Raw genomic sequence first — 26831 nt, forward strand, 5'->3', positions numbered from 1 at the left:
GTCTTCCTTTGATCTTCAATACTTTCTGCTGCGTAATTCTAACCAGCTCGTCAACATCATTCCCCTCGTGGCCGGCTTTGCCTATCCACCTTTAGGTACGTTTTAGGATGCATGGATAAAAAGTCTAAGAAAGTAGCATAAACTGACCTAATACTTTCATCTCTTAGGGAACAACTGGAACCTGCCAGGTCGAGATGACTTGCCTAGTAGACCTCCCCAACGAATTACTCGAGGAGATATTCCTACTCGCGACCTGTGGCAACCAGAGGGAGCTATGCCAGGCTGGCGTCGTCAACAAACGTATCCAAAAAGTGGTGTTCCCTCTACTCGTACGGCATTAGAAGTGGCGACGATACGAAACACCCGAAATACCCGAAATTGGATTACTAGCTTTACATCTCCTACGACACCCTCATCATCGCCCGCTAGTACGAACCTTGGAGTTCGATGATTTGATTACCCTGAATGTATTGGAAAGAAACCCCAACGATGGGACCCGAGCGAACCTACGGCCAGAGACCCTGGCAGAATTGGCAGAAGCAGCAGAAAAAACCATCCCGGAATTCGCAAAGTCCAGTAACTGGGGTTATTATATCCGAAAAGGCTGTACAGACGCTATCGCTGCGCTGATCTTGGCCTGGGCAACCCAAGTGACTGAAGTGGAATTTTCGCTTTCAGGATTGACCGCACACCACGACATCGTGCATAATTCGAATATCATCATAATGCAATTCATCGATTGGGTGGCTCACAACATATCCACGACGGCAAATGACGACCTGCCTCTAGCCAAGTTACAGAAAATTGACGTGGCAAACAGAGAATTTGACGACACGGAACTACCAATATCAATTTTCCATTTGCCTAGACTCAGGGTACTTGATACATATGGATTAATATTTATCAGTCAGGATAATATTTCCATTCCAGAACATGGCTTCGCGATCGAGGCACTGTATCTCGTAGACTCAGAAATTGTTGGAAATGGGTTGTGGGATATCATCAGTGGGTGTAAAAGGTTGCTCGTGTTGAGCGTTCATCTGAGCAATCAGGAACCGATATTTGCCAGCAAGAGAGCAATCTCAAATGCTATTCTCCGCCAAGCTGGATCGCTCAAAGAACTGCATCTGGTCTTTCCAACGTGGTGTGTGAATTGGCTCGACGAACCTCAACGCGTCTCGAATCACGAAGAGATTCCATTACATCGCTGCTTCCAACGTCTTCAAAAACTTGAAAGACTCTCAGTCGACGTGGAAGATTTGCGCCCAAGTCCTGAAGAGCAAATCACGCCAGACTTTTTCGGCAGCGCGCTGCCGCTTTCTCTCAGGGAACTAACGATCAATTGGAAAACTGGGGAGCCAGGCTCTCCTGCAGAAATCTTCTTCCAGCGGGGTGAACTTGATGTTTATTTGGACGTTGTCAATGCCCTCAAGGGCTTACTGGTTGAAGTTGGGGCGGGACACAGAAACCACCTGAGATTTATCTACCCTGAGGGAGTTCTTGGGAATTCTGATCAGATGGATGAGGTTAAGGAATGTGCGAAAGAAAATGGTGCTGTGGTTCAAGTGTGGTCATTTGAGGATAGGGATTGCATCGAGCCGGCTGATTCGCGCGACTTGTATGAGGCAAGGTATCGAAGAAGCCCAGCTCTTCTGACAGAATGAAGTTGGCAGAACCACAAGGGACGAAATTAGTAGGCCAGTTTATGCCTCTTAGGCCATTGCTCTTAGACTATTTCTTTTTGTAACCTAAGACGTAGGAAGCCATTTGTTTCTGCTACCCTACTAGGTACGTATGGCAAAAGTGACTGAAAAGCATTCCACAAACTCTATCACAACTATTTCCGACAGACCACCGTATAAGCAAAACATAAAATCCACTAAGAGCCTACTCGAATCTAGCCTAAACTAATACACTAATTTTCTTCTCTTATACTTCCTGTACATAAAATTTGTAACTATCAGAAGCTTATGTGATGTGATTGTGGATGTTCTATAATCTATGCACTTTTGTCTAATTCTAATTCTAATTCTAACTCTCTGTTTGTAACCTTATCATCAAGCCCTTCTCTTTTGATATTTTACCGTGACTCTATCTGACTTTCTTCATCTGATGGACTGTCATGCCCAGAGTGAGAAAGAATACCCTTGTCTTGAGGCTCATGCTCATCGTCCACATCCGCCAAGTACATCCACCAGAAATACACTCCGCAGCATAAACTGCCTCCAAGAATGTTACCAAAAAGAGCGGGAATCATGCCTGTGTTGGTTAGTTAAAGCTCTTGGCGAAAATGAGTGGTGGAGTGAACTAACCCTTCCAGATATAAAGGCCGATAGTTAGACCAGGGGTGCCCATCCAGATGCCCAAGGGTATGAAGAACATGTTTGCAACAACGTGATCGAAACCAAGAGCGACAAAGGCAAAGACGGGAATCCACATGCCAATGACTTTTGAGGTTAGGTCTTTGGCTTGGACACCGAGGAAACAGGCCAGGCAAACGAGCCAGTTGCATCCAATGGCTCGAATGAAGATTTGATGGGCCTCGGGGGTGATTTGTTTCTTTGTTGCGTAGGCGATGATTTCTTCTTTATATGGCTCACCATCCAAGATGTCTCCGTCTGTAACAGTGGTTAGTGACTGATCGAGAGTAATTTTGATTGGGTCAGACTTACATCCAACAATGACTGCCATGATAAAGAGACAGCCTCCGAGATTTCCAAAGAAACAAAGGAACCAATGTAGCAACATTCTCCATACTGATAATCTCCCATTGAGGACAGCAACAAAGGTGAACTAGATCGAATATTAGCAATGCCCTGGCGAGTCTGTGTGAGTGAGGTAAAATACCAAGTTCGTAGAAGTAAATAGATCAGCACCCGTTAATATGACCGTCACCAAGCCCAATGGGAATACCATGGCTCCAACGATCTTGATTAAACCCGGTGCATTCTCCTGGTACCACGGCGCCGTCAAAACCGTCAATGAAACAGCACATCCAAAAGAGAGAATACAGCCTCCAGAAATTCCAGACAAAAATACTTTGTCGGGTCTTGATCTTCCTTTCTTTACACCAGCCCTGCAGATAAGCTCTGCTGTTTCAGCTGGTGAATAAGCCGCTGGGCTAGACACATCAATTGTCGGCTTATGCATTGTGAAATGGCCTGTGATGAGCTGAAAGAGAACAGACTCTGGAAATACAGGGCAATTTCCCATCTTATTAAAGAATGATCAAAATTATCATCTTGGCATCTCGGCGTTGTACCGTTCAAGGCTTTCCAATTCCACCATTCCGAGCAATGTCCGTCCGTCAAGGTTCCACTGAACTAACTAAAAGCCAAGCTTTAGCTTCTAGACTTTGTAACTCTCTTATCTCTGGACGGTCTTGTCCTCCCAAAAGGTGATAGTTCCGAATGGTGGCGTTCATCAGGAGGGGAGAGAAATGTGACTCTGGGAGACATTAGTTGGAGATGGTTGGTTGAACGTGCAGATGAGGCTCAGCGGGCATATTTTTAGTGGTTGATCATTCAATTCACCTGCTGAACAATTCTCGAAATGCTCAAAGATTGAATCTTTGGAGTCTTTTCTGGAGGAACATTAAGCTTGTTTCCCCATTCCTTCATTTCCCGCTTTTCTCACCCACTTCTCCACAGCCGATCACGGGGTTGTAAAATTATGCTTAATAGCTCAAAGATAAGGGGAAATACCGTGGAGTCGGTCATTAAGCTTAAGCCCGGGTTTGAGGGTGAGCACGTAATTTGATGGGCTGATGCAGGTTTTTTCTGCGGAGCCTCATCGGAGACACGGAGACGAGATACGAAAACAAGATGAGACAGTCTAGACTTAGTAGATCCTATTTTGGTCACCAGCAGGTACTTGGCTACTAGGCGGATCAACGGCACTTGGTAGAAGTCGGGCGATATCGGCATTGCGACTGAAGATTCCATACTCTGTGGATCATATATGACGCATAACTTAATAGAGACCTTCTTCTATTCACATTAATGCACTTGAATTCTATGTTTCAGTACATCGGTTTATCCTTCCGATGTCCCGTGTATGTGGTCCAAACAGAGTAATCAAGATTCACATGTTCCAAGATTGGAGGCTGTTCGACTCTTTGAAGCTGAAATCGCTCGCTGTTCGGCAACTGTCTTATTTCTCGGAGACTCCTTCGATGATGCCGATCTGGTTGGGCGTCAAGGAGGCCATTGCTTGCCCAATCTTCCTTTCATCCGCTCCGTGGACACAAATCTGTTACTTTTAAACTCTTCAAGCGTGACGATAGTGTTGAGCACGTTGGGCCGTTGTGTATTGGCTTCTTATATATATCACAGACACTGCCATCTGACTGATGTCTGGTCTGATTCATGACTTCTGCCCATTCCTTTGGTTGATCCTACCCTTGCTTCACGGAACTAGACTTCCCAGACATAAGCTTTACCGCAAGAGGAACTGGCCAAGCAAAGGTATCGGTTGGATCATCCGTTACTACTCCTGTTGTGACCACGTCGATGACTGCAACAGCAGTGTATCCTCCAATGGCAGTGAGAACATGCCACCTAATCGTCTGTCAGTCATTTTCTATAAAAATGCCAGCTATTCAACATACCATCCATGTAGTTCGAGCAGAAAGGCAAAAGGCAGGCCAATGGTATGCCGTGCACTGGTCAGATAACGACAGGCGAACTCATCGATCAACCAGACGACATAGCCAAAAACAAAAGATCCTACAAACATCAGTTCAGCTGTGTATATTATTTTGATTCTTGCACTCACCAAGACCAAGGACAGCAATATTTTGAAACTTCTTCTTGGTGACAGGATCTTTCACCTGCTGTGGAATGACCTTCAATACCCGGGTAGCGATAATGTATACGCCCAAACCAAAGGTAGTAGCGTGCAACAGAAATTCATCCATGACCATGTGTGTAACCATAACAATAGTGAAAAGTATCGATAGTATGGTGCCGATGAGTCGAGTCTTTTCAGGTGAAGCTTTGAACGTTAGGAGACGGTAGATAAGAGGTGTGGTGAGCAAGTGCATCGACAGTTCATCAGCTACGCAAAATCAGTATCGTAGTCAATAACGGAATGGAATATACCTACACATTTGAGTATGATACTTCAACGTCATGTGATAGCCAGCAGAACAAATTCCAACACCCATGAGTCCACAGTATGAGATCAACCGGGGGCCCGTGGGGAACTTGGGGGAGGTCAACAAGCCATAGAGTCCATATGCCACTAAAAAGGATCGTCAGTTGCAGATCCTTGACCAATGGATTATAGACCAAACCAACCATATGTGAGACTACTGATAGTATTGATGAACTCTGCGATGTATCGAGTAATCGTATAATCCTGTTTTCGAAATGACACGTCAACTTATGTCAAGAAACAATTTGTGATATTTTCACCTCTTCACAGAAACTATCTCAGTTAGCAATCATTCTTGTACCATATCATGAAATGAACGCACTTTAGATAAGAGGTCTGAGGACCCCAAAACGGTTCAACCATGGTCGCGGTACACTTGAAAACAATCGTGTTTTGTTTCTTCCATGTCTGTAATTCTGCCTTCCAAAAAGATGTCATTTCCAGGCGGTGAAATGCAGCAGAACAAAGATACCTCGGAACCTGCGGGATGACGTTCATGTCGTACAAAGCCTTAACAATTTATTGTCTTTTAACTCCACTGATAATAACGAGTTATTGAATACAAGATTGGATGTATTTTCTTAACATTGCTGGCAGCATATCTCACCTCCTGTCGAGTGAATCTAATTCTGGCTCAAATTGCAACCCTATAACAAGCTGATATGGAGTGTGTTAAACATTTATCGTGATTGCTACTGATACCTACCTGCCTAACATGGAAACTAATAACAAGTCCAATATAGCGGCTGTCTATGTGGCCCGCTTCCACTCAGTCCATAATCTGACTCAGCAATTGACCACATAACAACAACATCCGTCTTTCAACTCAATCTCATCATCAACAAAACCACCTAAAATGCCAATTCCTCTCTTGAAACAATATCTTCCAATCTCTCTCGCTCTGCTCCTCTTCTACGGCAGTGCCTCTCGCTTCACCCATGGTGCAACATCAACCGCATCTTTCTACCAATATCAGAACGACCGAAGTCCTGACGACGGTTCAACCACATCTCGAATAATTCCCATTTGCGATCTTCTCATTGGAACTGCTATCCTCCGGCGGGGTCTGTCGCGCAAAATTGCCACATGCTTAGTAGCTACCACCATTAGCTCCGTGGCTGTTCAGCGTTTCTTGGCTGGTTTGAATTGTCGTGGAGATGTCTTTCAGGCTGTTTGGGCAACAGTGACGGCTGCTACTGTTTGCATGTACCCCTAGAGTGGGTATATTCACCAGTATGTGTGTCTGATGGCTGTAGATAGCATTGAATAAAGCATTATGTATCACAGGTCGATACACAGACAGCTGTAGTACGGTACTCCTTGTCGGTGTAGTCATAGTAATCAAGTTCAACGCCTCTAGACTTTGCGAGTTCAACAACCTTGTTCAACTCTTCAACAGCCTTGTCCAACGTTGGCTTCGACCAGACGTTGATACCGAGCAAGCTGAAGTCGATGTTGCGCAGCTTGCTGAACTTGCGTCCCGGTCCAGCTTCCTGTAGTAACATATAAATGGCTTTCATGATGCATGAGTGGGCCTGACCCCTGTTATACCTGCTGTCCGGGCGTGCCTCCAGATGTTGTGATATGGCATGACGCATCTGCCAGTCTAAATGACAAGTTTCCAGAGACCCTGGTAGTATGGAGACGAAAGTGCCTGGCGCGAATGACTCCATATTTCGAGGCAGTGGAAGAAAATATCCAATACAGCATGAGACGAATCTGACCCGGGTTTGACGTGATAAACAGCGGCCTACCAAATCCTTGTCGGCAGACTCGTAGATCCCTCGAAAATAAAGATATACAGTGGTCAAGCTTGTCGCCCAAGCAAGGATCAGCGCCAAAATGGCGCCTACCTGACCCTGCCTAATACGATCGATCCAACCCTCGCTAGACTCTGCAAGATCCGGTAGAGTTCTTTTGGCTTCTTCTGCCAGCTCGTTCAAGATTTCTGGTCGATGTGGCAATGTCTGGTAAAAGGTAGCGCGATAGCCACTGGGAGACTGAGAACCCTTGTCGGCATAATAGTTCTGAAAAATCAGCGTCCTAAGTTGAGATCTATGCTGAGGGTATCGTAAAAGATGTAAAGCCAGTAAACCAAGTTTGGGTTTACCATAGTAATTATTCCACAAACGAACGAGCAGAGGGAAGGCGACTGTTCGAAGTTGCTTGTTTACAAGAGCAAAATTCTTAAGACGCTTGTGGTGAAAGCCGTCTTTGGAAGCGATAACCATTATTTCGTGAAGCAGCTCATTGGGAAGGTCTGTCAAGAGAGCCATTTTGCGACACGTCGGAAGTCTTGGCCTCTCTGTAGATCTTCTGTTGGCGATGGTGTTTGTTGTGTCTTGTTGATAGAGAATCAAGAAGAAAAATCTGCTGCTGGGCAAAAAGCAGTGGCTTTATAAACCACATGTGAACTTAAATCACTTAGACTTTGTTTCTTCTAGGAAGCTACTTCAGTAGAATTTATAATAAGCATCTTTTGATGATTAAACTTTCGAGAATACTTCCTCGTTTCCCTGTCACGAAGGTGCTAGAAAGTTAATTGATTTAGTCATCAAAGACGAAGTAGTAGATCAGTCTATGCTTACCTGGACCATACTTCTCGACCACTTGTTTTTGCAACCTAGAGCTTGTGAGACTTACTTTTCTCCTGTCCACTAGTTTGCGATCTCAAGACTGAACCTGTTTCGTGGTTGTGGATAGAGTATCTATACATGGGGTTGGAGGATTGCTATACCAGAGTCTTTCATTCACATACACAATTAATCATCATCGCAAGCCAACCCCCCCCCTTTGATATTAAAATAGTTTGACGCTGGAAAAGCATGAAGGTTGTAATGCGTTGATATTTTGAATCTGTGTAAAACTATATGAACAGCTACCTACACACATTTACAATTCTAAGTTGATTTACAAAATTATATAGTCTCCCATTTTCTCAGTTAATATCAAGTTTCTTTAGAGATGTTGGCAGCCTGGTGACGAGAAAGTCGGGAAGTATCAATATTGGGTCATTAGAAATCGGTAGTAAATCTTCCACGTCGAGTGTGAATCTGTCAAGTTTTGAGAAACGTTTAAAACCGCGGTCTGATGGGATTTTACCATTCGTAACTCCCTCAGATTCGTCTAGCCAGGATACAGGACCTTCAAGATTCAAATACAGTGCCTTGGAAGACTCAGCCTTCCGGAGAATAACGTATGATGTTGCGCTCTTGCAGCCTTGAATCGTTTCCCAATTGTGCAGGCGTAAGTATAACACGCATAATTGTTTGCACGCGCCGAGGATTGACCATATACCACTTCGTTGTATGCACCTTTGGCTTAATGACCACCCTGGGGCCTCTATCTATTTACCCCTGCTGTTGAATAGAATACCTCTACTTTTTCCAGAGATTGGCGTTTACGTTGCAAGGAGATCTTCTCGTGAGTCAATGGCATGAGGTACTGGATAGTCTGTGCGATCATTGAGTTTGGCAGAAGTGCCAGTTGGCCTTTTTTAGCCCATCGCAGATTCATTGCCGACTTTATCTTCAAGTTTCTGCAAGATCCTGATGCTGCAATATTACAATTCGTCCATCTAAGAAATCATCAGCCTCCCTCTAGTGACCATGAAGCTTAGCTGCTAAGATCATGAAATATCAAATTTACTGTATTAGTTTAAGCTACATTATCAGAGGTTCTTAGCCCACTAGCCTTGTGTTGACGATCCTTGGTACCGTCCTCCCTCAGACCTATGCTGAACGACCAAAATTATGCCCCCAGTTCTCGCATTTACTTCGTTGGGGCAGAATTCCCTTCAATCAATATGCCTCAACCTATTCCTTCAACAGTGCCTCAATCTCTTTGTAGATCCTGATCTGGTCTTGGACCAAAGGAGAGTTCGCCAAAGCGACAATGGCCGGTAGTGCAAATCTGTACCCGTCCTCAAGGGGTTTTAGTACGATGAGGTCCTTGACAGCCCGCTCGATCGACTGGCCGAATTGGGAAAACGCAGAAATCTGTGACGCCCAGTTCCTCTCATGTCTCGCTAACCCAAGTCGTGGGTCGAGACCGGCAGCTTTGTATGCGAGCCTCAATACCTCTTCCAGATTGCCTTTGCCGTTATGGCCGTTGTCCGAGATTGTGCATGGTAATTCCTCTAGGTTGAGAATGAACGCATGCACCTGTGATAGCAACCGTCTGGCCTCTTGTATCGTTGGCTCGCCTTCGAGAAAATGAAGATTCAAGGCATCCCAATCTCGTGACAAAGCTGTGGCGCTTGACATCAGCGTTTCAATTTGTGCCTTAGTAGCTGCACTCAATAGAGATGTAGGCTCTGAAAGCCTGGGTCGCTTCGCTGCACGTTCAGGCTCACCGTTGGCGGGAATAGTCTTATTGTTGGCTATGATGAACTCCAAGAGCCCTTGTTCCTTGAGCTGGTGAAGTTGAGCCTCCATGTCATCCCATACAGGACACGCGGTGTTTGGAGACTGCCAAAGTCTGTTGACAGGGATCTTGAGGTATGCAGCCACTCGGTAAAGCTCTTTTGCACGAGCGGAGCGCTTGTTACGAGAATGTTCTGAATTGTGCTCGCAATAATCGTAATCTTGGGTGTAGCAAGCCACGTTGCCGAAATATCGCTCGACAAACTCCGTGATAGGTTTGTTGTCGACATAGTAGTCGGATGAAACGTCAAGAAACCATGCGTCAATCCTCCTTGCCTGACCAGTCAGGGCCATGAACCGGGTAGCTGACGCTGGTCTCCAATAGGTCGCTGCTGGGTATTTGTTAATGGAATGAGTAGGAGCCTGGAGATGTTTCGAAAAGAGCCATTCTGGGCCGGCTATGTGGCGAAATACTCCACAATCTTCATCATTATAAATAACATGATGATGATAGCTTGGAAGTCCTAGAGTCCGAACGTCGTTCAAGCAACACATTCTGAAGAGATCCATTGATGGGGGTTCTGCGTCGATACAATCGGATGGAAATACCATGTGAGTGCCTGGCATAGAAGCCGGAATCAAACGGAATCTGTGGCTCTTCGACACTTGAGGGTAGCGACATCTGACCTGGGAATACCAGAGTCGCATTCTCTTGAGATCAATCAAATTAGACTTGATCTTGATGCCGTTGAAAGTGCTGCCATCTTTGTTGTATTGGCCAGCTGCGAACCGCCCTGGGTGTATGAACTCAGTGAGGTGTTTGATCTCAACAAACCGCAGCATGTGGGGAAAGTACAGCACGAACTGGCCGAGAGGAGGAGGCCTGATATCTAGAGGGACATTGGGGCCACCCGCAAAGCCTTCGCTGGGCCAGCCTTTGTCTGCCAGATCTAGGTAGATAATCGTGGCAGCCAGTGCAATGTTCATTGGGACGTTGTCATGGGGGTGCTGGGCCAAGAAGCGATTCATTGCATCGATCATTTCCTGAGGAAACTTCAACGCGGCCATAGGCGGCCACCACAGTTCGAAATGAAGGCTGTGATACTCATACCCACTTTGCATGAGTCGACGTATCGCTGGTTTCCGCTCCGCAGACTCGCTCGAAGGAAGTGTTTTTGCGACACCGGCAGGATTCAACTGACGTTGCAAAAGGCCGTTCTCTCGCATCATTATCTGTAGGAAACGTTGCTTTTCTTGATCAAGTAGTTTGTTGGCAAGTGCAGATTTGAGATAGGCGATATTTCCTGGGATGAGCATGTTCTCTGTCCAGATGACGTCCTTGGCACCGCTAAGTGTATCCCAATCCACTACCAAATCGCGAAACTCATTCACATCATCGGTGCTGAGGCTACTGTCATCCCAGTCGGGTGAATTGCATAATACAACTGGTAAACAGGTGAGGGCGGATATGCCCACATAAAGACATCGAATGTTGCTTTTTATGGTTATTCCCTGGAATGAGGTCATGCCGAGCTCTTTCCTGCACTTTTTTGCTATATCGCCGACTTCGCTTCTCTCGGACATGCAAGCCCTTGCAACGAGTCTGTGTGTCGTATGGGGGTGTGTCAAAACTCTAGTGTAGATTGAACCTCCGGCGGCGAACGGTCCGGGATTCCACAACCTGTGATGCCTGGTTATTGTACCGTTCGTGTTGAAGCTTGTATCTGCGATCGGTCCTGAGTACGGGTATATGTGTGTATGATCTCCAGTCACAGGGAGCCATCTTTCGTCGTCCAAAAGGCCATCTGGCTTTCCGCCACGGGATGCAAACATGTCGGCTTCTTGTGTCTCTTTATAACTGCCATCTTTATTTTTGAGCCTGACTACGGGCTTTGCCTCCCTGATGGCGACCGGGGTAGGAGGCATGGTCGGAGGAGAGAATTCTCAGTGTCGGCGAGAAAAACTTGGCTGCGCAGTTTAGCCACTGTAGATCAAGACAAGGAATCAGTTGGAAAGAGAAGGAGATGAGATGCTACCGACCTAGGCAAACACGCGTTTAGTCTTGTGCACGTGATTTTCGTTGTGAACCACAGCACGTTGGGATTTCGTGGAGCAGGTGTTGACAGGTGTTGACAGCTGCTCAACAGAACCCGCTGTTGGCAGCCCAGGTAATGTGGCAGCAGAAGTTCAAAACTCAGCTGTGGGAAGAAGAGTAGGGGGCTAACAGCGGAGAAACAAATTTTACATGGTATGAACGACTAAATCGTTTCGTCTCTTAGGTATCTGAGTAAAATTGAGTTGTATGCAGCTGCCAGCGACGAGGTTGGGAAATATCATGTTGATTTTATACAAACAATGCTTTATTAAGTTTTATCAATCCAATGATGGACAACGCCTTGTATTTCATCACTATTCTTCTCCATGAATAGCATATGTCCATTGCCATGAATACCAATAGTCCCAAGCTCTATGTGTTCAAGTTTCTTACAACCAGCCTGACGATAATACGCAGCTGTGCAATGCTCGTACGGTTGATGATAAGACGCCGCTCCGTTGACGATAAGGATCGAAATATCTTCAAGATTTACGAGTTTTCGTGGTTTAGGATGTTTAGCTTGAAGAGTGCACTCTGTTGAAAGATTGTCTCTGGGAGGATGGACCTCTCGGACAAGCTCTGTTTTTGGATCTGTGACTGGAGGATCGTATGTGATTGGGACATCCCATAGTCCCCATGGACGAGGGTTGTCTCCTCCAAAGTGAAATATTTCGTCTTTGAATGGGGGTCCTGCAGCTTCGAGAAGAACGATTGCTTTGGTAAGGTTGGGCCGTTTGTCGGCGATCAGTGTTGGCATGAAACTACCCTCGCTATGTCCAAGGATGATAGCTGGTTTTCCTATCTTGTCTAGTAGAGTTGCCCCAGCTGCTTGCATGGCCGTTTGTTGATTCACAGAATTATCGACAAATTGCACATTGGATGCATAAAAGGCGTCAAATATAGGGTCTCCTTTCATGCCAGACCCGGGCCACTGAGTATGGTTGACAGCTTGAGGCCATAACATGTGATCTTTTGAATTGGTAAAGGCTGTCTCAATGGCTTCAGCAGAGAGGATGATTGGCTTCTCGCCACTAGAGGTAGGTAGCCAAGCCGACCGACCACGAAAGGTTTGATCAACAATGTACAGCTCATAGCCTTGGCTAAGGAACAGAGATGCCCAACCACGACCACCGTCTGGCTTATTCAGGAAGTTCTAGTTCCACATATCAGCATTGGTTCAATTACAAAACGGCTTCCGAGATATCAACTCACAGTCCCTGTCTGTGCCACGCCATGAATCATGACAATTGGGGTCTCTTTGATAGGACCCTTTGCTGGCACGAGCTTCTCGATATACATTTGACCCCGGAAAACATGTCCGCCTTCGCCATCATCGACGTACTGTCCGCCGGTGTAAAAGAAGGATCGGATAGCGGGAACTTCGGAATTGACATCGTGTGCTACGAGAGCACGGGTCACGACATCGGAGTATTTTCCGATTGTCGCTGCAATGACCGCGGCCAGAATACTAAAGTTCATGGCGATAGATAAGCGGGATGAGCGGGTAGTTGTTGGGGGTGGAATAATCTTTGCTGGGTTGAGGTTTGTCTCCGCACAGGAGTTGTCTCACCTGCGTTCCTTGTAAAGATCGACGAGGCTGACAGGCTGAGCCTCGGACAAAACCAGAGTCCGGTGGTAGATATTTCTGACGACAATTTGCGCCTGTGGTTTCACGAAATGCACAGGATATCTCTCAATGATGGATTTACGGTTGACCAAAATTGCATCATCGCTGTGTTATCTATTTGCATCATCGTCCTACAGAACTCTCTTGTGTACCCTCAGGTACCAACTTCGATGCTGTACAATGGAGTGCAAGGTCTGGAAAAGGAAATCATTGTTCACAACCCATCTTTACCAAGGTTTTGTTGTAATTCAAGAGATTGACTACCTGTGCTTCCTTCCGTGGTGTGCTCAACTCAGAACAAGGCAGTAAGTAAGACCAGTGCAACAAAATCTTACTCTATTTTTGAAAGTCAGATCTTATAGGATATATATAGCTTGGAGCGAATACAAAGTTTCTATCATTTTGTCTTTGGCGTTTTCTCCGATTGGGCAACTCCTTACCATCGAGATCCCAATATGTCTATCATAATTTGATACGATCCTCACATCTCCGAGTATTCGGCCTCCGACATCTTAAGTAGAGTAGAATCTTTCACCTAGAATAGTCTTGTGCATGAGCCGTCTCAAAACCTTCATTGCTGGCCTGTCTACTCTTATCTATTGATCCATTCATTTTAGAGGGCCATTGTCTCGGCCGATAGGATCTAGAACACTGTTTTCCTATGAATCATATAACCAATAAACTGATAGTTCATAATTAGTACAACCATCTTTCCCAAATGTGCCGTTCTCAAGCCCCATTGAAAATGACCCCAATGATACGAATGGCCAGTGCCTGAGGGTATCATGGTCATAACTCAACATTATAGGCAGGAGCAGTCAGCCAGCTCGACACTCGTCCTACCTCGACGGCAGGACGGCTTGGACTAAATGATGGATGGCGCCTTCCCACCTGAAGAGCCGCTCCAACTCGCCCCTCAGCGGCAAGATGACCTTAGTTTTTATATGTCCATGAACTCCATAATTCTAGCATCGTAGTATCTCGAAACACCAACTTCAATAAAACACAATTCAGAAAAAATGACTGACGGCTATCGATTGTTTAACGAATTGCACACACCCTCCACCGCTCGATCCGCGAAACCTGTCCGTCTGAGGCTTGCCTGCGACTCTTGTACGACAGCAAAAGTGCGGTGCAGTAGAACTCACCCTTGTGAGCGCTGTGAAGATAATGGCCAAGCGAGAGAGTGTTATTACAGTGCATCACGAAGGCATGGGAAGCGGGCAAGACATCGTAAGATTACTGAAGCCCAAACGCAAAGATCTTCGTCATTGAGCAACACAACCGCGTCTCCTTCTACTCTCACCACGTTCGGCAACGGGTTTGAGGGTATCTCCATCTCCGATCTGGCGTGGGATTACAGAGCATCGGGATACTCGACGTTGGGTGATTGCGCGGCCTTTGATAATTGGAAAACACACATTGACGTCCCTGTCGATTTTGACGGACTGAATGCTATATCATGGGTGGATCCATGGGCGTCTTTGGGCTTTGGGTTGGATGCCAGTCCATCAGGGTCGAGTGGCATATCATCCCCAGACCCATTGCTATCGATCAAACCAACAGATCCAACTACAACCATGGAGATGCATACTATCATACAGCCACACGAGTGTGAAGAAACGGCTTTACGTCTACTACAATCACTTCACTGCAACGACCAAACTACCGAGTTTTGTAAGCAAGCACACGGAAATCAATCATCACACCCAGTGCCAAGCATTGACACAGTCTTATCTGTCAACAAAGCTGCTCTGGCAAACATGGTTCCTCTTCTTAAGTGCGCTTGTGCAAAAAAGTCCCATATCACGATGCTGCACGGTGCAATACTAGCAAAGGTCATTTTTTGGTACAAAGTCGCAGTCACAGCCCGCTATCATGCAGAAGGCGCTGCGATAAGACCAATCAAGATTCAACTAGGGATGTTGGACCTTGACGATGAAGACCAGGCGACACTGCAAAGGACGGTGTTGTTGAGAGAATTACGCAAAGCAGAAACAGTCATGGAGAGCTTTGAATCTTCTTATAATACAAACGGCGAAATGGTAGGATGGAATGTCTCTGCCGCGAGAAGTATGACGGAAGAGTTGCAGGATATTATTCGGAAGATTAAGAACGGACACGAGGACTTTACGTAGGCGTTGTCGTTACTTGCATTGTCTGGGCATGCAGAATGACACAAAATTCATTCGATCTACGTCACCATTTGAGGCACGATATTGATCACTGGAGTTCAAAATTGTCTAGGGCACTGAGAAATACGTGACCTAGGTAAGGAGCAAATTTGTGTGTTGATCGACACCTTATCTCCTCGAGAGTACGAAACATCCGACATCATGTGAGACGGCGGACACTGCCACAATATCCATTTGAGAGAGTATGTCCTCTCTCTTGATCGTAAACCCGGTTCATTGTGGTGAAGCCACCATCTGTCTCAGTCATGGAATTCGGAAGCCGAAAAGATTCCTACAGGAATGCGGGAGGCTTTGCTACTCAACGAAGACAGGCATGGTTATCGCTGAAACTCATACGACATGGGGAGATAAAGCAGATACCCGTCGATATTCCTTAAATTGACCCGAGTTGCATGAAGGGTAAAGGAACATCTGCACCGGTGCAGTAAAGAGGGAACGGGCCATGTTTCACATGCCGCAGCGGCGTTGACGTGTCCGCCGATATTTATAGGATATGATTTCCAGGCGAGGCGCGATCGTACAATTACTTCATCTTTGGAGATGGAAAGCATGGCAAGATGCAGCGGAAGTATCGGCCCTTAAAGTATGGAACCTGAAGGATTCATGTCTTGCTCGGTCTCGCTTCTTCGCACAGTCGCGAGGTCAAGTTGACAGTTGCGGGGCATCGGACAGGTACGACAAAGTCCAGTTACACAAGCATAACCAACAAGCTTCTACGGTCAAGTATCGTTCCGGACTCCGAGACATTGAATCAATCCGATAGGTAGATGTCTACCAATTACATTCTGCGAGGGGATACCTTGGCAAGGCGTGCTAAGGAATTCCAAAACAAGCAAACATGTTTTAGTATAAGCCATGTTTGCTCCACGCATGCCACCCAACGCATAAAAGGCGTACCTCACTTCTTCTCTACCCAACCTCTTTTCTTGTACCAATAACAACATCTTCCCCTCACTTCTCGTCATAACATTTGAAACCTCACATCGTCAAAATGGCATCGACACTCGGGAAATACGCTTCCAAGCTCGCAGGCTCTCGCGTCCTGGTCATCGGCGGTTCTTCAGGTATCGGTTTTGGTGTCGCTGAAGCAGCCATCCAAAACGGCGCTTCTTCCGTTTTCATCGCATCCTCTTCAAAAGACAAGCTCACCACCGCCATTGAGCGTCTCAGGGAAAAGAATCAATCTTCCCAGGCTAAACTCCACGGTATCACTTGCAACCTCGGCTCCCCCGAGACTCTTAACTCGGAAGTCGAAAGCCTCTTTACCCAAGTATCCAAGTCTGGAAAGTTGGACCATGTCGTCTTCACAGCTGGAGATAAGCTCGCCGTCGGAAAACTCGAGGAGTTTTCGCTGAAGGATATCCAGCAGGCTGGTACTGTACGATTCTTTGCACCACTTGTTGTTGCGCAGCAGCTTCGGAAGCACCTGAACGAAGCCGACTCTTCCTCCTTCACCGTCGCCACCGGTGGTGCTGTCGAACATGCTTCCAAAGACTGGACAGTCATGTACTCTTACCTCTCCGGTCTACGAGGTATGGTTCGCGGCTTGGCTGTTGATCTTGCTCCTATCCGAGTCAACGCGGTCGCCCAGGGTCCGATCGAGACAGAGCTATGGGATAATGTCAAGCAGGCTGGGTACTGGGATGCTGTTACTGGTCGTCTCAAGGCTAGAATGACTACAGGATCTATTGGGCAGGTTGAGGATGTGGCCGAGGCTTATGTCTACTTGATGAAGAACAAGAATGCTTCTGGAAGTATTGTTGAGACTACTGGAGGAACACTCATGTCTTAGATTAGAGACTGCTGGTCAACTTTCTCTGTAATTAGAACCATGAACTACCCAATGAAAACAAAATCCTTCATGACATCATACCATTTAAATCTCTGGCCATGTCCCCTCAATATTATCTGTGCTGAACAGCGATGTCTCTACATCAAGATGCAAAAACGTTGGCCGCTAGAGGCACAAAGGACGAAATTATTCGACCATGTTATGATATTTATGCACTGCTTTTATTCAATTTATTTTCTTACCCTGAAGCGTGGAAATCAAGTTCTCTTTCCGTTACCTACGTCGCCTTGAAGCTCACAACATTAGTGTCATGCTTTTACGACTGCTCAAACAACGACCACATTTCACCACGAGAATCTTGCAAATGCCGTGTAACGAGATCCATTGCGTCAATTCGTTGTTCTGAATTTTCTATTTTCGCGCCTCGGACCTTCAAGCAAATTCTGGCGACACAAACCCATTTCGGCCTCTCGCTATCAACCTCGCGTTTCGGACTTAGCACCACCCAACTCCGCACTGGGGAAGGACAATGCAAGGATGAAAGATTGGTCATATTTGGTTGCACAAATGTGATGCATAATATCAAATGATGTATTCAATTGTCTGCCCGGTCGTCATTATTTACAATCAATTTGGCCAACAACATGTTATCTCGTCTACCCAACAGAGCAGCTCTACGTCGTCTTCAAACACTCTCACATCAAATCAGAAATATCAATACGATGAAAGAAGCAATCGTATCCAGTGGCCCAAAAGTGAATATCATCGACAGTCCGATTCCCAAAGCAGGGCCTGGGCAGGTTGTCACCAAGATTGCTTTCGCTGCAAGCAACCCCAAAGATTGGTGAGCATTAGATGCAAATTTGATTATTTTAAGGTATTGACAATGTCCAGGAAACGACCGTTGTATTGGGGAGCCAAAGGTACTGGAAACCAAGGCGATGAACATGCTGGTGTCGTTCATGAGGTTGGCGAAGGGGTGTATGAGTTCAAACCCGGTGATCGTGTTGCCGCGATGCATGAGATGAAGACGCCTGGTGGGAGTTATGCTGAGTATGGTGTAAGTCCTGCTTATACTACATTCAAGTTACCAGACAACACTTCCTTCCAAGGTGAGTAGTCACTGTTCAAGTTGCGGTCGTAAGTAACAGCGATTGGCAGAGGGCGCTGCAATACCACTCACTGCACTCACTGCTGCTTGCGCGCTCTATGCGCGTCTCAAACTTCCAGAACCGTGGCTTCCAGTTCAAGACTCTGAACGGATTCCCTTGGTTATCTGGGGTGCATCTTCAGCTGTTGGATCATATGCAGTCCAACTTGCCAAACGGTCCAATTTTCATCCTCTCATCTGCATAGCTGGTCGCGCCCAAGAACATGTGGAGAGTCTAATCGACAGAAGCAAAGGCGACACGGTTATCGACTATAGAAAAGGTCGCAACGCAGTAATTCAAGGAATGAAAGAATGCCTCGGAGAAAGAAAGCTTGAATATGCCTTTGACGCTATATCCGAGGGAGGTTCATACCAGACTATCTGCGACGTTCTTGATCAGACTACTGGCAAGATCACTCTCATCATTCCTGCACAGAGTTACTCGGATATTCCAAAGACGATTACCAAGTCTGTCACTACTGTCGCGAGTATTCATGAGGATCTGAAAGATTTTGGGTATGTTTACACGAGATATTTCAGCAAGGGGCTTGAGGATGGTTGGTTGAAGGCACATCCACAGGAGGTGATTCCAGGTGGATTGAATGGTATTGAGGAGGGTTTGGTGAAGTTGGAGAATGGGACGGCTAGTGCTGTTAAATATGTGTACAGGATTGCGGATACACCTGGTGTCGAGTCGTGACTGGCAAGACCTGTACGATAATGTTGGTTTTATTCTGATTTACGGCTCGTATGTTCTTTATCGTCGACGCGACGCGATGGCAGTGTTAGTGTTCAGCTACCCGTAACTTTTTCGTTCTCTTGGGGCGTCAGAAATATGAGAGCCTAAGGGACGAGAGACGAAATTAGCGGGTCAGCTTATGCTACGTCGATGGGATCTCTTAGGCAACTTATTTTTGTAGCCTAAAGCTGAGAGCCACCTTTTCTGTCTAGTACCCTCCGCTATCGGTTCCTCCAACCCGGATTAACCTAATCCGGCGGGGTCACTTTTTCATCCTGAAGTACCTGAAAATTCTTCGCGGGGTAAAAAAGTGCCCCGCGACGTATGATGTTTATGATCTTTTACATCACATCTCAATTAAAGTGATATCATTACAAAAAACAAAAATGTCTGCTTACGACACTTACCAGACTTCCCTCACGGGTCGATACTGCAGCCAGGAGCTGTCCCACCTCTTCAGTCAACGATCTCGTCACTCAACATGGCGCAAGCTCTGGCTTTACCTCGCTGAGAGTGAGAAGGAGTTGGGTATCCCCACTATCACCGATGAGGCTCTCGAGCAGATGCGGGCCAACCTCATTGTCACTGATGAGGACTTTGAGACTGCTCGTGTTGAGGAGAAGATTCGCCGACATGTAAGATATCATCAATTGATTATCATAAAAGTAATTGGTAGCTAACTAGTGTAAATATAGGATGTCATGGCTGTAAGACTTGTAAACAATTAATGGCATCATATCATATGCTAATGGAAAATAGCACGTCCACGCCTTTGGACAAGTCGCCCCTGCTGCCGCTGGTATCATCCACTACGGCGCAACAAGCTGCTACGTAACCGACAACACAGAGCTTATCCTCATGAGAGACGCTCTCGACATTCTCATCCCCAAGCTGGCCAAGGTCCTCTCCAACCTTCAGTCTTTCGCCCTCGAGTGGAAGAAGGAGCCCACTCTCTCCTTCACACATCTTCAGCCCGCTCAGATTAGCACAGTCGGTAAGCGAGCTGCCGCCTGGGCCCAGGATCTCCTCATGGATCTTCAGGAATTCGAGCGCGTCCGTGCCGAGCTCAAGTTCCGTGGTGCTCAGGGTACTACCGGTACTCAAGCCAGTTTCCTCGAGATTTTCGCCGGTGACCATGACAAGTGCGACAAGCTCAACGAGCTTCTCTGCCAAAAGGCTGGTTTCGAGGAATGCTATGATATTTCTACACAGACATATACCCGAAAGGTCGACTGCTTGGTCGCCAATGCCGTCACCGGCTTTGGTACCAGTGCTACCAAGATTGCTTCTGATCTGCGACATCTTGCCACCATGAAGGAGGTTGGTGAGCCCAGAGAGAAGGGTCAAATTGGCAGCAGTGCCATGGTGAGTTTGTTCAACAGTTTGCGGTTGAAATTTGACAGCTTGCTAATGCGTTCTTAGGCCTACAAGCAGAACCCCATGCGATCTGAGCGCATTGCCAGTCTTGCCCGTGTCCTGCAAGGAAAGGCTGCCAACTTCCAGAGCACTCACTCTACTCAGTGGATGGAGCGATCTTTGGATGACTCCGCTTGCGTAAGTACCCCTGAGCCAGCTAATGACATTTGAAAAGCAATTTGTTTCATGATCATATCTAACCGATTACAGCGACGCATGGACATTCCCGAGATGTTCCTCCTCGCCGACGCCATCACCATCACCCTCCAGAACGTCACCGAGGGTCTCGTCGTCTTCCCCCTCAAGATCCACTCCAACATCATGGCTGAGCTGCCATTCATGATCACAGAGAACGTCATCATGCGCCTAGTAGCCATGGGTGTCTCCCGCCAAGAGTAAGCAGCTCAAATCCTCCACTACTTGAGAAATCCTTCTAACAGAAACAAAACAGGGCCCACGAGCAAATCCGTGTCCTCTCCTTCGAGGCCTCTCACCAGGTCCAAAGTCTCGGCAAGCCCAACGACATGGTGGAGCGAATCAAGAACACCGAGTTCTTCAAGCCCATCTGGGCTGACCTTGATGATATGATGAAGCCCGAGCTTTACATCGGCCGCAGTGCTCAGCTTGTTGACAAGTTCTGCGGACCCGGAGGTAAGCTTGAGAAGAAGCTTCAGCCTTACCAGGAGGTCATCCAGAAGGCCAAGGCTGCTGAGTTGAATGTTTAAAAAAAAAAGGCGTAGAAAAATGTAAATGGTGATTTAGATGGTTGGTTACCTCTGGCCTTTTGATGATTTACATTAAGATGATTGATTCTGTAGCGAATTTAAAATATTGAAAAGTGTCTTTCCTCAATAGTGCTCTCGTATTGAATACTCTTTTATTCCTTTTTATTTTATGACTCGACATACCCAATCGTGTACCCCTGCCGTGGTCAAGGATGACATGACGTAGACGCACAAGCACGCACAGGAACGGCGCTCCAATGTCAAACATTGCATTTCAGCACGAAACAGCAAACAATATCTTTGTCAATGTTGAAGGATATCAAATTCACTTGCAACAGAATATTTTCAAAGAGCTTCTCGTTCTTGATCGGTCCAAGCTATACAGCTAGTGTGGGTCCCTATAGTCTCACCAACCCAGTTACCCTGTAGCTTCCTCTCGATTGTCGCAAATCGTGATCGCCCATGTTTTCTCTCTATCAAGCTGAGATAAAAATGGTTGTTGATAATTCTTGAGGCTCGTGTGTTTGTTTCAGCGGTGGACTCTCACCGTTCAACTCATATTCCCAGCAACCAGGATATTTTTGATAGCCCCAACCGCTGGCCTTTACCGCCCACAGTCGGCGAATTAGAAAGCGGGCTGCAACGTACAACGGTAGCGATGATTGACACGTCAGACCATGGTGGTCCAACCATGACTTTTTTTGCGAGTAAGATGCTGGATATCATTTATTGCCCCGCACCTATAATTGGCGTTCATGAGTTGATACGATATTATTGAACCCATATGTGGAGATTGATCTGTGTTGTGTTCGTGTGCTGTCGTCTCCGCTCTTTTTGGTTGATGCCTTAACTACCTACCTACCTATGCTATTTCTTAACGAACTTCCCGTAGTCAGATGAATCTGTCCAATCCCTTTTCGAGGTTTGTTTCGTTTCATAGGTGGAAAGACAGATACACCTGACGACAATCTAATTACTTCCTCTTTGTATTGGCTGTGACATTCAAATCATTCATCCACAACATCAATCGACATCATGGTCGTCTCTGGTGATGGAATTATCCTTCCTGCCCTCGGACAGGATGTGCAACTCGGCATGTTGTACAACGTCCGCACCTCAGAACTATTCGCAGGCATATCCCTATGGGATAATGCCGTCGTCAATAGCGAGCAGACAAAGGATGAGAGCAAGGTCCAAAATGCCGAGTTTTACTATTCTACATCTATTGAAGATTCTCGCAAAAAGTCAGCCCTCGATGTGGAAGGATCACTCGCCCTGGATCTGAAAATAATTCAAGCAACCGGTTCCGCCAAGTATCTAAGCGATACCAAATCTTCCACACATGAGGCACGTCTTGATGCATCATGCACCGTTACTCGTTGGACTCGACGAATCCCACAGGAAACCCTTTCTTCCATGAAGTACCACCGCACCCTCGATAATCCTCGTTTCACACACTTTGTTGCAGAAGTGGTCGAGGGTGGAAGTGCAACTATTAGTTTGGTCCGCTCTGCTTCCTCGGAAGAGGAAGCAAAAGAGATTGCTGGAGATTTAAAGGCCACACTCATCGGTGTCCCAATCAATGGCTCAGCCAAGCTGGAATACAAGGACGTGAGCGATGCCAACCGCGAGAACGTCAAGATCTCATACAGTGGCGCCATCGCTGAGAATGTCTCCACTTGGGAGGACGCTCGTCGTATTGCAACTGAGATGCCAACCAAGCTAGCTAAGCAGACAAATACCCTCTATTATAAGCTTCTTCCCGTCGACCTCCTCGATAGCACTGCCAACCGTCTGATTCGCAGCCTTGACGCTGGTATCGTCAACAGAACAGCTGTAGTTCTCAAGACAGGAACCACGGCCCGGCTCAGACTGGACGAGTTACTACAACATGAGGTGCTCCGCCACTGGTTCCCAAAGATCAAAGGCCAAATCCGCGGGCTACGGGAAGCCTTTTTGGAAGGCGAATCAGATTTTATTGAAGCAGCACGACGTCTTCTACCAGAACTACGGGACGGTAATACCGACTACAGTAGTAAGATCTCGGAGCTCCGAAAAGCTGTTTCTCTATTTGAACAACGTGTTCGAATTGCAGAAGAATTTGCAGATCTGAAACAGAAGGAACTAGAAGTTCTTCAGTCAACAGCTGCCTCCATGTTGGATCAAGGCTTCCAAAACCATCTAGGCGGACTGAAACGAGAGTCCCTGACAACTGTTTCTGCGCCGAGAGTACTACTATCATTTGGTGGAACCCAGATCAACCGAAGTCGACATCCATTAGAGAAAAAGATGCAATCAACCGAGATATTCGACAGTGACGATGATGGCAGCGACGAAGAAGAAAAAGAAAAAGGCGACGAAGAGTGGTTTGAGAGTTCACGGACTATCAACAGTGTCAGAGCAGCTTGTGCAGAACTGGTCAGCTTGCGCCCGAGTGCGCCAGATGAAGTCATATTCGGTGTGGCGAGTGTAGACAAAGCCTGTCGTCCGGGTGAAGAAAAAGCCGTGACGACTAAAATTGGCGACATTATACTTGGGTACAATGATGAATTTACCATCGTTACCGGCATGCTCCCCAAAGCGCCAGCGGCACCCGCGTTGACGATTAAAGAACAGGGCATTGCTCTGTCGTGGGAAAGGGAAAAAAGCGACGAACTGGAATCTGCTATCCCAGCAAGTTCCTACATTGTTCGCTACCGACCTATGCCCAACATTGAGAAAGATGGTTCCGTTCCTCGTGTAACAGCAAACGAAACATTCATCGAACTGGAACTCGATCCGTCCGAGAGTTCCGTTATCCCAAAGAAGAACGGAACAGGAGATTCGTTGTTTGATGACTGTGACTACGAAGTCATGCTCAGCGTCAAGACGATAATAGGGCTGTCTGGCTGGAGTATTCCTGCTGTTGTCCGAACACCTCGCTGGCCCTCTGTGGCCTCTAGGATGTTAGACTTCCACGAAAAGAACCATCAAACATTATCCAACCCCAATCGAAAAGGTACAAAGCCGTGGGATATGGACAAGGAAGCTGGAAACAGGACACTCTTTTTGGGACACACGACCATCGTCGATCGTAATTGTAGCGATCCCCGATTTCCAGACACTGTCGCAGTGCGCATCGTTGATGTTGCAGCTGAATTCGAAGCCAGCATCCCCGCTGCAGATATCGCAGACAAGGATAACACCATTGTCACTGTCTTTACAGGTCCCAGTGGCCACGGGAAGAGTACTGAGATCAACGCCTTCGTTTCATACTTATTTGGTGGTGATTTTGAAGACTTTGCACGCATTATGATGATAGACGACCGCAGTGCCAGTCAGACATCGTCACAATTTGTAACCTGCTATCGCATCAGACCATTCTCTCCCCTCTTCCGAGGTAAAACAATGCTTATTGTGGACGCACCTGGCTATAGCGACACGAAAGGTTACCAGCGGGACTCTTTCGTCACGGCCGCCATGTCAGACTTCTTTAGCACAGTTAGTCATGTAAACGCCATCTTCTTTACATGCCGTGCAATGGAGTCTCGAACTACCTTCTTAACACCTGTCTCTACACACATATCACAGCTCTTCGCCAAAGATGTTGAGGACTGTCTTCGAACTATCTATACTTTCGGCGATTCTGGTAAGCCAGCTGCACACGACACACTGCAAAAACTCGGCTGGCCGGTGCAGAATGGCGAGATCTCAGTCAACAACCTTGCATTCACTGCCACGTTAGATGTCACCGATATCGATCAGCTCCGGGACATGTGGTTGTGGTCCACAAGAGGCCAGTTCCAAGTCATGGCCGTACTTCTCAAAACGACGCCCGTCCCTACCGATTCAAGCGCCGAAGTGATACGAGACCGCCTTGATCTTGAACAAAAATGCGCCGTTACCGAACAAAAGATCTTCAAGACGGCGACTGAAGCATGGAACCTAATCGAGAATTTGGATACTCTCGCCGATGCTATTGGAAAGGCTCCAGATGCTGAGATTTCCATCACTGAAGATCGGGTGGTGACACAGGATCTACCTGAAGGTAAAGGATCAACACGATGCCTTCATTGCAATATAACCTGCCACGAGATCTGTCCGTACAGCAATGACGAGGACAAAAGGTATTGCGAGACGATCAAAGACGAGAAATGCATTATTTGCCACTGCCACTGGACGGAGCATTGCAACATGAGGTACATAATTAGGACGAAGAGAGTCACCCGCACGACTGTCCCCGAAGATGCGATCAGAACCTGGAACGAACACACCAATGAGCTCGAGACATCACTTCTCAATGCTATCGATGCTTATCTCGAGCTACAGCAAGAGCTACGAGATGAGCTTCTCGATCTAGCCCAGCTGACTGAGAAGCTCATGGCAAAGGCATTCTTCCACGATCCATCGGCCTTTATAAACTACATGGACAGGTTGATCCATACTGCGCGAGCATATAGCTACCCTCCTGCAAAGCTTGTTCAATTAGTCACAGCCAAGAACACATTTTTGCTGCTCCAAAATATAAAAGAGCAACGCGGTGCTGCGGCGCTTGAATCAGAGGCGTTACTTGGTATACTTGGGAGTGTGAGGACAGAAATGAACCGCAGGATGAAATTGGAGATGCACCAACGAGTGCGCGAGGAGAAGGTTCCATGCCGTCTTTACGATACGATTTGCGAGAACATTCCCACCTCGATCAAAGACAAGGTGCCGACGCCTCTTCGAGAAGAGGGAGTGTCGACTAAAGGAGACTTTTATTCGGCGAACTTGAAGGCAGTGGTATTACTGGTTAAAAGTGTGCTTAAAGATGATGGTGTTGTTGCAGCGATTGCAGTCAAAGGGTAGATTACAGTTAGGAATGAGTTCTTAGTGAACTTTTTAGACAATGTTTGGGACTTTTGCTTTCTTTCAACTTAGATATAATTAAACTTGGTTACCGCGCATTCAGATTCAATAGTTTCACTGTGATGAATGCTCTCATCAAACTCACCTCCCGGAAAAGACGATATCATCGAATATTGGCCGTTTGGACGGGAATGGGTAGAAGCTTATGGCTCGGAGCCCGGCCGCTATGCTGATAATCCTGTGCCACCATCGCAACATTAAGATACGGTGCTGGTAGAACTTGGAAGACTTTGTAATCGACGCTTCACTCCCAGTAAATGGTTCACTCATCATGCTTCGGCCTCCGAATGAATACGCATACTGTGTCGGGTAGCTACTCAAGATCATTAAATCCACGATAACCGCATCAGATCGTGACCAGTCAATTCACTTCAACATGACTATAGTCTCATGCCAAGGAGCCTATGTCAGCGTGTGTAGCAAACATCTCGCGATAGTTGACTCATTAGGACATAGTAGCGGGATCATCAATTGAGCTGAACCCTTAGCGTCAACGACTGTCGTAGATCTTGATGGGGATCATCTCGGGAAACATGTCGGGAATGGTGGTAGCACGAAGAAATTTGGAGTTTGTGGCGCTTGACAATATGATGCCAAGTCCTGCAGGGCGTTGTTAGTGAGATATCGTAGTATGCTTCAAATAAGGGAGTTACCACTGTCTGACAAGAATATGATATCAATTAC

At 46.7% G+C, this 26831-nt stretch overlaps 12 protein-coding genes across 12 annotated transcripts; 7 read left to right on the forward strand and 5 right to left on the reverse strand.

The window, feature by feature from the left end:
* Positions 1 to 194: 194 nt before the first annotated feature.
* On the forward strand, positions 195 to 1664 carry FPOAC1_012509 (uncharacterized protein; the record flags this gene model as incomplete). Its single annotated transcript, XM_044856863.1, has 2 exons — positions 195 to 290; positions 342 to 1664. The coding sequence occupies 2 exons, from the start codon at positions 195 to 197 to the stop codon at positions 1662 to 1664; spliced, it is 1419 nt and encodes a 472-aa protein (XP_044704176.1).
* A 416-nt stretch (positions 1665 to 2080) lies between these two features.
* On the reverse strand, positions 2081 to 3150 carry FPOAC1_012510 (uncharacterized protein; the record flags this gene model as incomplete). Its single annotated transcript, XM_044856864.1, has 4 exons — positions 2081 to 2259; positions 2313 to 2618; positions 2673 to 2793; positions 2848 to 3150. 4 exons carry the CDS (start codon positions 3148 to 3150, stop codon positions 2081 to 2083), a joined length of 909 nt encoding a protein of 302 aa, XP_044704177.1.
* Positions 3151 to 4396: 1246 nt separating this feature from the next.
* On the reverse strand, positions 4397 to 5520 carry FPOAC1_012511 (uncharacterized protein; the record flags this gene model as incomplete). The annotated part of the gene is made up of 7 exons (XM_044856865.1): positions 4397 to 4559; positions 4610 to 4727; positions 4777 to 5058; positions 5107 to 5244; positions 5301 to 5361; positions 5418 to 5430; positions 5480 to 5520. 7 exons carry the CDS (start codon positions 5518 to 5520, stop codon positions 4397 to 4399), a joined length of 816 nt encoding a protein of 271 aa, XP_044704178.1.
* Positions 5521 to 6013: 493 nt separating this feature from the next.
* On the forward strand, positions 6014 to 6373 carry FPOAC1_012512 (uncharacterized protein; the record flags this gene model as incomplete). The annotated part of the gene is made up of 1 exon (XM_044856866.1): positions 6014 to 6373. The coding sequence occupies one exon, from the start codon at positions 6014 to 6016 to the stop codon at positions 6371 to 6373; it is 360 nt and encodes a 119-aa protein (XP_044704179.1).
* Positions 6374 to 6431: 58 nt separating this feature from the next.
* On the reverse strand, positions 6432 to 7433 carry FPOAC1_012513 (uncharacterized protein; the record flags this gene model as incomplete). Its single annotated transcript, XM_044856867.1, has 1 exon — positions 6432 to 7433. One exon carries the CDS (start codon positions 7431 to 7433, stop codon positions 6432 to 6434), a length of 1002 nt encoding a protein of 333 aa, XP_044704180.1.
* Positions 7434 to 8972: 1539 nt separating this feature from the next.
* FPOAC1_012514 (uncharacterized protein) lies at positions 8973 to 11447 on the reverse strand (the record flags this gene model as incomplete). The annotated part of the gene is made up of 1 exon (XM_044856868.1): positions 8973 to 11447. The coding sequence occupies one exon, from the start codon at positions 11445 to 11447 to the stop codon at positions 8973 to 8975; it is 2475 nt and encodes an 824-aa protein (XP_044704181.1).
* Positions 11448 to 11884: 437 nt separating this feature from the next.
* On the reverse strand, positions 11885 to 13095 carry FPOAC1_012515 (uncharacterized protein; the record flags this gene model as incomplete). The annotated part of the gene is made up of 2 exons (XM_044856869.1): positions 11885 to 12769; positions 12829 to 13095. 2 exons carry the CDS (start codon positions 13093 to 13095, stop codon positions 11885 to 11887), a joined length of 1152 nt encoding a protein of 383 aa, XP_044704182.1.
* A 1167-nt stretch (positions 13096 to 14262) lies between these two features.
* FPOAC1_012516 (uncharacterized protein) lies at positions 14263 to 15381 on the forward strand (the record flags this gene model as incomplete). Its single annotated transcript, XM_044856870.1, has 1 exon — positions 14263 to 15381. The coding sequence occupies one exon, from the start codon at positions 14263 to 14265 to the stop codon at positions 15379 to 15381; it is 1119 nt and encodes a 372-aa protein (XP_044704183.1).
* A 1048-nt stretch (positions 15382 to 16429) lies between these two features.
* On the forward strand, positions 16430 to 17230 carry FSR5 (fusarubin cluster-dehydrogenase; the record flags this gene model as incomplete). The annotated part of the gene is made up of 1 exon (XM_044856871.1): positions 16430 to 17230. One exon carries the CDS (start codon positions 16430 to 16432, stop codon positions 17228 to 17230), a length of 801 nt encoding a protein of 266 aa, XP_044704184.1.
* A 722-nt stretch (positions 17231 to 17952) lies between these two features.
* Positions 17953 to 19080, forward strand: FSR4 (fusarubin cluster-oxidoreductase; the record flags this gene model as incomplete). The annotated part of the gene is made up of 3 exons (XM_044856872.1): positions 17953 to 18074; positions 18125 to 18342; positions 18392 to 19080. 3 exons carry the CDS (start codon positions 17953 to 17955, stop codon positions 19078 to 19080), a joined length of 1029 nt encoding a protein of 342 aa, XP_044704185.1.
* Positions 19081 to 19505: 425 nt separating this feature from the next.
* FPOAC1_012519 (uncharacterized protein) lies at positions 19506 to 21260 on the forward strand (the record flags this gene model as incomplete). Its single annotated transcript, XM_044856873.1, has 6 exons — positions 19506 to 19754; positions 19815 to 19826; positions 19879 to 20484; positions 20542 to 20673; positions 20746 to 20930; positions 20987 to 21260. 6 exons carry the CDS (start codon positions 19506 to 19508, stop codon positions 21258 to 21260), a joined length of 1458 nt encoding a protein of 485 aa, XP_044704186.1.
* Positions 21261 to 22295: 1035 nt separating this feature from the next.
* On the forward strand, positions 22296 to 26087 carry FPOAC1_012520 (uncharacterized protein; the record flags this gene model as incomplete). Its single annotated transcript, XM_044856874.1, has 1 exon — positions 22296 to 26087. The coding sequence occupies one exon, from the start codon at positions 22296 to 22298 to the stop codon at positions 26085 to 26087; it is 3792 nt and encodes a 1263-aa protein (XP_044704187.1).
* Positions 26088 to 26831: the final 744 nt, after the last annotated feature.

This window comes from Fusarium poae, chromosome 4 (assembly GCF_019609905.1).
Source record: "Fusarium poae strain DAOMC 252244 chromosome 4, whole genome shotgun sequence".
Classification (NCBI taxonomy): domain Eukaryota; kingdom Fungi; phylum Ascomycota; class Sordariomycetes; order Hypocreales; family Nectriaceae; genus Fusarium; species Fusarium poae.